This window comes from Rhincodon typus, chromosome 12 (genome assembly GCF_021869965.1).
Source record: "Rhincodon typus isolate 14 chromosome 12, sRhiTyp1.1, whole genome shotgun sequence".
NCBI classification, from domain to species: domain Eukaryota; kingdom Metazoa; phylum Chordata; class Chondrichthyes; order Orectolobiformes; family Rhincodontidae; genus Rhincodon; species Rhincodon typus.
Window position 1 is genome coordinate 33,805,239 of NC_063343.1, and position 13,047 is coordinate 33,818,285.

The 13,047-nt window shown below is 41.7% G+C and overlaps 1 protein-coding gene across 1 annotated transcript in view; it reads right to left on the reverse strand.

Moving 5' to 3' along the window:
* Window positions 1-13,047, reverse strand: part of LOC109930332 (solute carrier family 23 member 1) — a 107,895-nt gene that overhangs the window by 18,666 nt on the left and 76,182 nt on the right. Inside the window, exon 11 of the mRNA XM_048603718.1 lies at window positions 12,127-12,232. Within this exon, the coding sequence (XP_048459675.1) occupies window positions 12,127-12,232 (106 nt within the window). The remainder of the gene's footprint in view (window positions 1-12,126; window positions 12,233-13,047) is intronic.

Genomic DNA, 13,047 nt, shown 5'->3' on the forward strand with positions numbered 1-13,047 from the left:
TGCATCCTCAGAGGGTTGAGTTGTTTCCTCATCAAATGTAGAAATAGAGCGAAGGGTCTTCAGAATAGGCCTCTTCAAGGCAGAGGCTCACTGGATGTTGTTAGTGCCTGCATAAGAGAAGAAAGAGTTAGGTATGCAAGAGGGATAAAAGCTTGTGCCATTTAACAATGTGTTAGACGTTGGTGCATGGAACAGCAGTGCAGCACAGTACAATGAAGCTTGCTGGATTGGTTGCCCATTGAGTTTTATCTATCTCCACATGACTGCTACACTCCTTTCTGATGAATTCCAAGATTTTGTCTTTATATGGCATGAGAAACCTCATTTCTGCCTATGCTAACCCACCTTCTCAACCCAGTTAAGACATTTTTCCTGCAACAAGACAAAAGGAAAGGAGAGAGTGAATATGACAGAAGTGAATGGAAGAGCAGTCAGTCGTGATGCAGGACGTGTGGTGGGGAAGTGGACCCTTCAGTGATTAGGAAGTGCAGAGGGCAGGAAGGGTTAATATATGTGAAAGCCATCGAGTGGATGTGATGAATACAATATTTGTAGTCCACGAGTCTTGGTGTGATGTCTGTGCATTGGCAGCGTGAGTGGGGTCACTGTCATTGTGAGGTAGCAGAGAAAAGTTGGTGCACTTAATCTTACAAAGTGCAGAAGAGCTTTAAACATCTTCTCGCATTGCTGTGCATTGCATTTCTCACAGACATTACACTGACTTGGTCTGCTATCATAGTCCAAGCTGGCTGGGTCTAGCAATATGGTCTCCGTTACCTATCACAAAGATACAGCATTGCCTTCTATCCACCACCCCATTCACCAACAACTCGAGGTTCCTGTTGACAAACTAAGGAGTTAATTTTTCCTTGGTTGGCCATTCCCTTAGTAAGAATGGTGCAGGATCAGCATGAAGGGCAGTTCCTAGTTTGTGGACTCCAGGTATATACTAGGAGTTTAGAAGAATGACAGGGGGGATCTCATTTAAAATTTAGACTATTGAGAGGCCTGGATAGAGTGGACGTGAGGAAAATGTTTCCACTAGTCGCAGAGACCAGGACCGAAGGCACAGACTCAGAATGAAGGGACAATCCTTTGGAACTGAGAAGAGGAGGAATTTCTTCACCCAGAGGGTGAAGAATCTGTGGAACCCATTGCCACAGAAAGCTGTGGACCCCAAGTTATTCAGCATATTTAAGTCAGAGATAGATAAGTTCTGGTTAATAAGAGGATCAAAGATTATGAGGAGAAAGCAGGAGAATGGTCAGCCATGATCAAATGTGGAGCAGACTTATTGGCCTGAATAGCCTAATTCTGCTCCTATATCATGTGGCCTTATGAGTGGAGGTCTAAATTTGGCACCACCAGCATGAATTCCTTAAGTCCCAGCAGCAGCAAGTATTTCCACCATTCCTGTCTGATGATTCCAAAAGATGGGAACTGTAGAGGCCTATTACATAATCAATGAGAAGAGTGGAAGATTGCAAGAGAAAAGTCATCGTGGACATGGCAGACGAGGCACCATGAATCTCATCTGAAAAAAAAAATTATCTGAAAATGAGAACATTCAGACCAATATTTCAAATTTACCTCAGCAAGCTTGTCGGAAAAAGTTCCAGCGAATCCAATTATTTGGACTATCTTGACGAGTATCGCTAATAGGGCATATGTAATGTTGGAGAGTGTTAAGTGAAATATTCATTTTAGGTCTTTGTCTGTTTTCAGCTGTGGATTCATGACTATGCGCCAATATTTATTTATTGATGACAACTTTCAAATGAACCATAAGCTTTAGCAAAGTATTTTTGTGGAAAACTCAAAGTCAGATAAGTTACCGATTTATTTGTGCAATTTTAATTGACATCCTGATCAAAGTATAAGGAATTGGACAGATAGGGTGAAGCTATCTTTCAAACATGAATTGAAGTAAATAAAACAAAGCAAAGAAATTTACTTTTAAAGAAATAAAGAAAACATATTAGATAGATTGAAGAATATGAACATCTGGATAAAGTAGAGAGAAGTAGGAGTAGTGAACTAAGTCCATCCAATAATTAATGCAGCAGACTGGGTTGGCTCGACTTACATTACTACATCAACTAACAGAACACATGACTCTTATCAGATGCATAGTTAGAACCGAATGTGCTACTGCTGAGCTAAGACTGCTAAAATCAGGTCATGGGTTCAAGCCCCATTGGTGCAGTAATATCAGGAGCTTTCCAAGTTACCAGCTAGTGTTTGAGACACACTGTATGCAAATTGTAACACTTTTCTGTATCACAGTTACTGCAAAGAAGTTTTTTTTGTGTGCTCTTTCTGCATGTCCAGTTTTACAGCGCTTAAGAACCAAGTCTGGAAATTATGAATAATTTTCAAAGCATACACTTTCATTAAATTTAATATTCCTCATCATCCTCGAGATGCTCAGTTTCTTTAGATGCACAAGTATAGCCTTGATGATTAATTTGATCAAGACAACCAATTATGGCCATATGGAACAGAAAGTTTAAACCTTAAATCTAATTCAATGTAATATTAGTGTACAACTACAGCCTAATCATGGCAGATGAACTATATTTAAACCTTCACACTGATAGGAATTGTCCTGGATCCTGAATGCGATTCACATATCCATGTGGTGCTACTGGTTGGCATGTCAGGTCCAAAACACTATTTCTTGAAAACTAAAACTTAAAGACTATCGTTGTCATAAATTTCTTAATTATCTGATTGAACAAAATAGGATAGTTTGAAGAATTTTAGATCTTAATAATGCCTGCTGATTCTCATCTGACATGATCCGGAAATTTTTACTATTTGGTTCTTCATGATTTGTGTTTGACATTACAAATAGGCATCATTAAACAGTTGCTATAATATTTGTTAACTACCACATTCAAGGGCCATTTTCAGCCATCATATAATGTTCATTGGGAATGCTCACTCCACATATAAAATTACATGATTTTGCTCTATGCTGCAGAAACACAACCATTAATCCAGTATTTCTACAAAAAATTACGATATATTCATATTTCAATCAAAATTATGAGATCATATTATGATACTTTATAATGCAGCAGGTTTAACTTTTACATTAAAGTGATTCAATATAAATAAGCTGCTAGCTTTTTGAAACTTAGTGTCAATTCTTCTAGCAACCAGATTGTTATAGTCATAGTCATAGAGTTGTACAGCATGGAATGTTGTAATCCATGCTGACCATGTTCCCAAACTAAACTAGGCCTACCTGTCTGAGCTTGGTCCATAGCCCTCCAGACCTTTCCTATTCATGAACTCATTCAAATGTCTGTTAAACATTGTAACTGTACCTGCATTCACCACTTTCTCTGATGGTTCATTCCATGCATGAACCACCCTGGAGAAAAGTTAGTCCTCATGTACTGTTTTAATCTTTCTCCTCTCACTTTTAAAAAGATGTCCCCACCCTAAGGAAAAGGCACATGCCATTCACCTTATCCATGCCCCTCATGATTTTATAAACCTCTATAGGGTCACCCCTCAACCTTCTACGCTCCAGTGAAAAATGCCCCAGTCTATTTTTAATACTCAAATCTTCCATTCGCGGCAAAATCCTTTTGCAAAATAATTTGACACACTGCCTCGATTCTGTTAAACATATTCTCGACACTATGATATAAACATATAATATTCATTATATCAACTGAGAATCTCATCTAATTGGTTTTTGATCAAGAAAAGAAAATAATTCAAAATTAATCAAGTAAACTGTATGAAATTGTTGTTTACTAGAAAATATTCGTTTCTGTCTCATTTACTTCCAACATTCCCTACACAGTTGCTAATAAAATAAAATGAGATAAAAGATGTATCATTCTTCAGCAAATTATTTGGAAGCTGACTGTTAACAATTCACAGCAATTTCTACATACACGATTAATCCATACACAATTACTTAGGGAATACAATCAGAAATCTGTGGCTGTCTTTTATTATCTCTAGCAATGATTTTTTGCATAAAAGCTGCCTTCTGTTCCATATCTTTTGAAAAAAAAAAGTGATTTTTTATTAAAAGACTCATCTCATCCAGAAAATCTATAGCTGTGCTTGCAAAGCTTCAATGAATTTGGGCTCCATATTCCTTTCTAACATTAATAAAAATATAATCAGTAGATTCCAAGCCTTAATTCTGTAATTAATTGAATCAGATTGTTTCACTCTTAAAATTAGCCTTTCATTAAAATTCCTGAAATCTTCTTACCCAGTAATGTCACTCAAAAAAATTAAACATTTAGAAATAAATGAAATCTCCAGTTAACTTTAAATAAAAGCTGAATGATGGCATTATTAACATGGAGAAATTTAGTTAACAAACAGTTCGAATGGATTTATTTTACTCGTAATGCTTCACCCAACTCATTTCAGTGATGAAATGTACCATATAAGATTTCAAGAGGAGGATCATGGAATTTACAGGTTTCTAAAAATACATTTTGGAATTTATTAAACAGAATCATCCAAGGGAAGAATATTCAATGATTCCTCACTGTCACATGGTGCCTGGATTCTGATTAAACCCACAACAGAGAGGCAGCTAATCTCAGTGAAGATTGAATGTAGTGTACCATTTAACTAGTACATGATTAAACAGGTGAAAACTTGCAGTGATGGGGCCTTTAATGGTGTGTGTGATTAGTTACATTTGCCCCTGCACTTTTCAACTTAAAAAAAATTACTGTCAAGGTTTCAGAAAGTGAGAGCTGTAAACAGCGCTTAGTGTAAAACTTAGCATCTGGGACACAGTGAAAGGGAAAACCAACAGGTTAGCACAGATGAATCAGACTGATTACAGCCCAAAGAAGATTCATTTTTGAAAAGGCTATTCAAATTTTGCTGGCATCAGAAAAGTGGACAAATGAAAAAGAAAGGACAATTTTACCATCAACAGAGCAACAAAATATTAGTCAATGTAAAATATAAAAACCCTAAAGACACACCTACTCTAAGAGACTTTAACTTTACAGTGGTTCAAAAAACACTGCATCAGATAAAAGCAATGCCCAACTATTTAACAAATGTAATCTGTAAAAAGTGTAGATTACTTCCAGAAGAGGTGTAGAGATAGAACACAGTTAGAGCAGCAAATAATCAAATGAATCTCAAAGATGTTAAAATGATAGTCACATGCACTAGACCGAATGGTCTAACCAACAACAGTTTGATCCAGGTGTAGAGCTGGATGAACACAGCAGGCCAAGCAGCATCAGAGGAGCAGGAAGGCTGACGTTTCGTGTCTCCCGTGTTCATCCAGCTCTACACCTTGTTATCTCAGATTCTTCAGCATCTGCAGTTCCTACTATCTCCAAAAAGTTTGATCCAACCTACTTATGTTAATGGGCACCTCATTCACTTTAATTTGATACAAGGAAGGGTGCCATTGTCTTATCAAATTATTTTACCATGGGTGAAAATACGGAAGTTACAGCCTGTAGAAGTGAAATCATATGTCCAGGTGGCACAGCCCCCAAGCTTAAATCAGGTATGCTGCAATTAACACTGCAAAAGAAAGGGCATGAATAAGAGACCTCACTCTTCAGTATGCACTAATTTCTTAACCTTTCAAATGAGAGCAAAAAAGCACTGTGGATGCCAGATGTCTGGACTCAAAACATTAACTCTGCTACTCTCTTCACGGATGCTGTTAGACCTGCAGAGTTTCTCCAGCATTCAAAGTTTCTTAACTTCAACCTTCTTGATGTAACAGAAGGCATTCAACTAGTTACAATGGACAGAGAAGACGTCAGGAAAGACTAAGTTATGTCAAGTGTGTGCAAAGGCAAGTCAGTCAGATAACAACTGAATGAAACCCAAAAGAACTGAGGATGCTGTAAATCAGAAACAAAAACAGAAATTGACGGAAAAGCTCAGCAGGTCTGGCAGCATCTGTGAAGAGAAATCAGAGTTAACGTTTCAGGTCTGATGACCCTTCCTCAAAACTGATGGTAGATAGGATTTGTCAGTTTATCTGCAGAAGATAGGGTGGGGGTTGGGGGGTGGTGGGGGGAAGCAATAGGTGCAGATAGAGTACAAAGAGAGTGAAGAACAGTTGTACAGACAAAGTAGTAGATAACGAGCTGGCTGGGAGGGACAATAGCTGTTAATGGGGACTGTTAGTGGCTAACAATAGGCCCCTATCACTGTTGCTGGAGGGAAGAGAGCGGGGTGAGGGTGGAAGTGCGGGAGATGGATCAGATCCGGTTGAGGGCCATGTCGACAATGGTGCTGGGGGATCCTCGGTTGAGGAAGAAGGTGGACATTTTGGAGGCTCCATTGTTGAATTTGGCCTCATCAGAACATATGTGATGGAGACAGAGGAACTGGAGAATGGAATGGAGTCTTTACAGGAGGCAGGGTGAGGGAATGTATAGTCCAGGTAGCTGTGGGTGTCGGTGGGTAGAAAGCAACTTCCGTTTTTTTTTGCAGTCAGATAACTACTGGCACAGGAGCAAACAGTTATTGAAGAACCAGTCAAGGAGTAACCAGCAGATCATTTCATTGGGTTTCCTAGACTCATGGCAGAACCCAAAAGAAAATCTATTGCGATTAGCTATAGTTACATCAGCAATGTGTTTCTTATAGTCAAGAATCAGTGCACGCAAGTCAAAATAGGCTCAAGAAAATTCAACAAGATCAGAAGTCCAACTGAAAACGTGCTACTATTCATTGGTATTGTGTTGAAGGACGGCCAGACCCAAAGCTCAGTGAGTTGGCCAAGAACATATGTTTTGAACACGCACTATTTCACAATCAATGATGATTTACTATTTTATGACAAAAAGCTAATTAATCTGGCTTCTATTCAGCAAGATATACGAGAGAGGATATTCTGGCAATGACCAGGCATACAGACAGGAATCAATCAGCAGTGTGATGGCCAGAGATCAAGGATTAAACATCTCAATTCATTATGAAATCGAGATTACACAGGATTGGCAAGACTAGAAAGCAGTCCTATCACTAAAGAAAATTCAGATAACAAATCAACAGTTTGCAAGAAGAAGCCGGCAAGAAAAGGTAGAATGCATGTTACAACCTGCTAATTACAAATTGATCTTTAACTGAAATCAGATAAGCCCCAATATTGCCTCGTGAACAAAGTTCAATATTAGATTCAAAATTTGATATCAGGCAATGAAACATGCTCGGGGGAATAGTTCAATTCTTCACCTTCCAAGGAAGAATTATTGGTACCAATGACAGAGCCACATCAGCACAATCTTCTGATAGCAAGACTGGGCATGTTAATGCAACAAGGTGTAGAGCTGGATGAACACAGCAGGCCAAGCAGCATCATAGGAGCAGGAAAGCTGACGTTTCGGGTCTATACCCTTCTTCAGAAATGGGGGAGGGGAAGGGGATTCTGAAATAAATAGGGAGAGAGGGGGAGACGGATAGAAGATGGATAGAGGAGAAGATAGGTGGAGAGGAGACAGACAGGTCAAAGAGGTAGAGATGGAGCCAGTAAAGGTGAGTGTAGGTGGGGAGTTAGGGAGAGGATAGGTCGGTCCAAGGAGGACGGACAGGTCAAGGAGGCGGGATGAGGCGCGTCGGTAGGAGATGGGGGTGGGGCTTGAGGTTGGAGGAGTGCATAGGTGGGAGGACAGGTTAGGGAAGCGGGTATGAGCTGGACTGGTTTTGGGATGCGGTTGGGGGAGGGGAGCTTTTGAAGCTTGTGAAGTCCACATTTCCATTGGGCTGCAGGTTTCCCAAGCAAAATATGAGATGCTGTTCCTGCAACCTTCGGGTGGCATTGTTGTGGCACTGCAGGAGGCCCAGAATGGGCATGTCATCCAAGGAGTGGGAGGGGGAGTTGAAATGGTTCACGACTGGGAGGTGCAGTTGTTTGGTGCGAACCGAGTGTAGGTGTTCCACAAAGCGGTCCCAAAGCCTCCACTTGGTTTCCCTGATGTAGAGGAGGCCACAACGGGAACAGCGGATACAGTATACCACATTAGCAGATGTGCAGGTGAACATCTGTTTGATGTGGAAGGTCTTCTTAGGGCCTGGAATGGGGGTGAGGGGGGAGGTGTAGGGGCAGGTGTAGCACTTCCTGCGGTTGCAGGGAATAGTGCCGAGGGTGGTGGGGCTGGAGGGGAGTGTGGAGCAGACAAGCGAGTCACGGAGAGAGTGGTCCCTCCAGAAAGCAGATAAGGGTGGGGAGGGAAAAATGTCTTTGGTATTGGGGTCGGATTGCAGATGGCGGAAGTGTCGGAGGATGATGCGTTGGATCCGGAGGTTGGTGGGGTGGTACGTGAGGACGAGGGGGATTCTGTTTTGGTTATTATTGCAGGGAGGGGATGTGAGGGATGAGTTGCGGGAAATGCGATAGACACGGTCGAGGGTGTTTTCGACCACTGTGGAGGAGACGTTGCGGTCCTTGAAAAACGAGGACATTTGGGATGTCTGAGAGTGGAATGCCTCATCTTGGGAGCAGATGCAACGGAGGCGAAGGAATTGGGAATCGGGGATGGCCTTTTTGCAGGAAGGTGGGCGAGAGGAGGTGTACTCTCGGTAGCTGTGGGAGTTGGTAGCCTTGAAATGGATATCGGTTTCCAGGTGGTTGCCAGAGATGGAAATAGAGAGGTCCAGGAAGGGGACAGAGGTATCCGAGATGGTCCAGGTGAACTTAAGGTTGGGGTGGAAGGTGTTAGTGAATTGGATGAACTGTTCGAGCTCCTCGTGGGAGCACGAGGCGGCGCCAATACAGTCATCAATGTAACGGAGGAAGAGGTGGGGGATAGGGCCAGTGTAGCTTTGGAAGAGGGATTGTTCCACGTAACCTACAAAGAGGCAGGCACAGCTTGGGCCCATGCGGGTACCCATGGCCACCCCCTTTGTCTGCAGGACGTGGGAGGAATTGAAAGAGAAGTTGTTGAGGGTGAGGATGAGTTCGGCTGAGCGGATGAGGGTGTCAGTGGAGGGGGACTGGTCGGGCCTGCTGGACAGGAAGAAGCGGAGGGCCTTTAGGCCATCTGTATGGGGAATGCAGGTGTATAGGGACTGGGCGTCCATGGTAAAGATGAGGTGTTGGGGACCAGGGAATCGGAAGTTTTGGAGGAGGTGGAGGGCGTAGGTGGTGTCACGGACGTAGGTGGGGAGTTCCTGAACCAAGGAGGAGAAAATGGAGTCGAGATAAGTGGAGAGGAGTTCGGTGGGGCAGGAGCAGGCGGAGACAATGGGTCAACCAGGGCAGTCAGGTTTATGGATAATGTGGACTTCGCAAGCTTCAAAATCTCCCCTCCCCCGACCGCATCCCAAAAGCAACTCAGCTCGTACCCGCCTCCCTAACCTGTCCTCCCACCTATCCACACCTCCCACCTCAAGCCCAACCCCCATCTCCTACCTACTAGCCTCATCCCGCCTCTTTGACCTGTCCGTCCTCCTTGCACTGACCTATCCCCTCCTTAACTCCCCACCTACACTCACCTTTACTGGCTCCATCCCCACCTCTTTGACCTGTCTGTCTCCTCTCCACCTATCTTCTCCTTTATCCATCTTCTATCCGCCTCCCCCTCTCTCCCTATTTATTTCAGAATCCCCTTCCCCTCCCCCATTTCTGAAGAAGGGTCTAGACCCAAAACGTTAGCTTTCCTGCTCCTCTGATGCTGCTTGGCCTGCTGTGTTCATCCAGCTCTACACCTTGTTATCTCAGATTCTCCAGCATCGGCAGTTCCTCCTGGGCATGTTAATGCATTTGGTTTACCTGTAAGACAACTCTGAATCTAAAAGTTGAAGTAAAGAGTTTAGATCCTTCAACATAGATATACCAGCTGATTGAGAATAAGGATTTGTTTATACAGATTGAAGATAAACTTTTTATAACTCCATTCATGTTAACACCAACATACAACAACCAAAATCCTTAGATTCAGGATGCAGAATTGAAGAGGTCACCTGTTCCAGGAATCCAGGATACTGCAAAAAAGATATCCATTGCAACAGAGCAGTTGTCTTCCGTGTGGGACGTTAGTGAGATTAATTGATTGCCTGGATGATAAAATGGGACAATTATCTGATTCAGCACAGAAGAGTTCCTTTTAAGGAATTACCGAGATTAAGATGCCTCCAGATAAGGTAATGGCCTGAGTACGTGGTTTAGCAGGAACTGTCCCCAGTGAAGGGCATCCAAGAGATAATGTGCTCCAAAGTACAGAAACTTTATTTATCAAACTGTTTCAAGAACAGTATCAAGGGTCAACAATCCTTAAGCCACAAGAAGTATCAAATTTGCAAGTCCAAAGAGAATGAGTGATGAAAGGATTAGAATTGAAGAATGGATCTTATCAGGCAATAACGAATTGTCTAGGTGTTACACCCAATGAGAGGTCATGAGAAAATTAAGATTTTCTTCACAATTTGTAAAATAACAGAGAAAACAAAAAAAATTGGTGAAGGTTTTGTCTCTACTCAGAGGATAATTGGAAATTTTTTTCACCCCCCCATACAATTCACAACTTGGAGGTAAATTTGGGTTGGGTTTTGTAAGATGGAAGAATAGGGAGAAACGGGGATGGGGGTGGAAAACGTTGGAGGGGTGTTGTGGAAACGGGGAGGTGGGGATGACATGTCAGGAACTTGGAAAAAAAATGCCATTGGACTGGTACCCGTTGTATTTGCACTTCCTTCTGTATTTTCCAGGATAGGTTAGTCAGGAAATCATGAAGACAGTTAAAAGCTAGAAGATCATTAAGAGGGATATTTGGAGTGAAATCCTTCTTTCCCAACAGAAGAGCAGTCATCTCCTACTCACCTGATTTCAGAAGGTAAGAGTTCAGCAGAAACAATAGCCTCTGTGAAGCTGAAGCTGTGTTAATCTTTTGCATTGAAAATTCAGACATGTCCAAGTGAAAGGTTATTCAGGAAAGTACTATTTCAGTCATGTGAATGATTGACAATTGTTTGGAAAATATTTAATCTGACCAGCACTTCACCTAACCTCAATTGTAATTCTGGTGGCAGCCTTAAGAGTTTTGTAGGAGCAGCTTCAATTCCACTGTCTGTCTCTGCTGAGGACCTAAGGCGTCAGGTTTTCTACCACAGCATACTCCTGCTGTAGCTCCCACAGCACCAGCTGCCTTTTCTGTAACTCTATGTCTTCCACATGCAGAGGGAACGGCCATTGAGGTACATGTGAAAACAGGCAGGGCCACCACAAAGAGTCAACTGGCAGAGGACTAGTCACACTGGCAACGTGAGCACTAGTGTCACAGGCCACCAGGTCAGGTCACACATCTCCTCAAATTGGTCCTATGACTGAAGCCTTTTTTAAAAAAATAAAACTACATCTAGTTAGCCGCTCTGAAGGAAACCTTGATATTGCTAAGCAAAAAAAAACCTTCCTCTGATAAAATAGCCATACCATATTACTCATCGCCCCTAATTAATCGGAAGGAACTCTGAGGCAGGGTACTAATTGGTTTACTCCTGCAAACTGGGTACCTTGTACTACAATAATCAAGTTCAGTAAATTGAAAATGGCCTTGACATCTTGAAAAAACAACTAGGGCTGCAAGATTCTATTCAGTAAATGTGAGGACTTGATTGAACATTAAAGGCTTTTAAGTCACAAGCTATACCTGGTGTTAAATTTGAATTCTCTTACACTCTCTCCTCATAAACTTCGCAAACACTATTAGTCTTGTTGATAGCAATCAATTCAGATGCTGTATACCACCAAAGTCAATAACTCTACCAGAATCAAATGCTCCAAAAAATGCTTATTGACAGTTGAAGTGAAAAATACGTTTAAAAAAAAGACTTAAATTGCACACTTTTCTAACATCTCGAACTTAGAATGGGTATTACAACGCATTTTCACCCTGCTGAATCACAGATAGAACATTAAGTGGTCTACACAAATAGCGAAACAAGCCAGTAACAAAGCACAATAAATACGCTTAACGGACTTTGTACATAAATTATTCAATTGGAATCACAGTGATGTACTAGTGCTGGTTAATAGATGGAGTAAAATATGTCATGGGTCATTTGATGATGGGGAAAAGATCCATTCAGTTGTGTGTAAGAGCATTTCTGGATATATTTAAAAAAAACAACAAAATGATGAAAGTAGAAATTTACTTTTGTTATCCCAAGGACCCCAATATTTGGGCTGGAGGATGTAGAGCCATTTCCTGTTCCAAGTAATCCTGCAATGATACAAGATATTCCTTCAGTGAAGATCCCTCTGGAAGTCAAAAGGAGCATGCAAGGTTACAGTCAGTTTTGTCCATACATAGAGGTAGAATTAAAACTTTATAATACATTAAGAGAAAAGCATTTGGAAACCTATTGAACACTTTTGAAGCTCAGGTTACATCAAATGTCACAAACAAATCTACCTTCTATTCTGGTAAATAATTTTTAGTATTGGGAAGAATTACATTCCCTCCTACCCAGCCCCTCCCTCAGCAACTAGGATCATTCAACACTCTCCTCCCTCAGTATTCAGGGACCATCAACATCCTCAGTGGCAATGGGTAGAAGCTACAGTACCTCCTTGGAAAGGAATGTCTGTAGACCTGAAACTGCTGGCATTCTCAAAATTAGCTCCATAGTGGTCCAACACCATATGCGTGCTTTGGCTTCAGAGACAGCGGCAAACATGCAAGGTAATCACTGGGATTTGTCTTGTTCAAATGCAGACACTAACATAATTTGTGTTCCCTCATGAGAGCAAAGCCTGGACCAGTGCCATTTATTACTGCTCTCCCATGGAGAACATTTGGCTGGAGTCAAGTCAGTAACTCTATTGCAGACAGTGATGCCTGAATATGGTCACAAGATGGCAGGAATGTTGCATCTCTTGCTCATTTGCCAGCATGGTCTCCTCAATCAAGAGGTTGACAATACCAACACCTTACCCCAAATTCTACACAGCACTAGTGGGACAATGCAGACTGCTGATATGATGCAGCTATGATAACAGGGGACTTCTATCATTGCAATGGCACAATTGCAATTATGGTCTATTTAAACACTGTTTAGCATATGACACTTAAT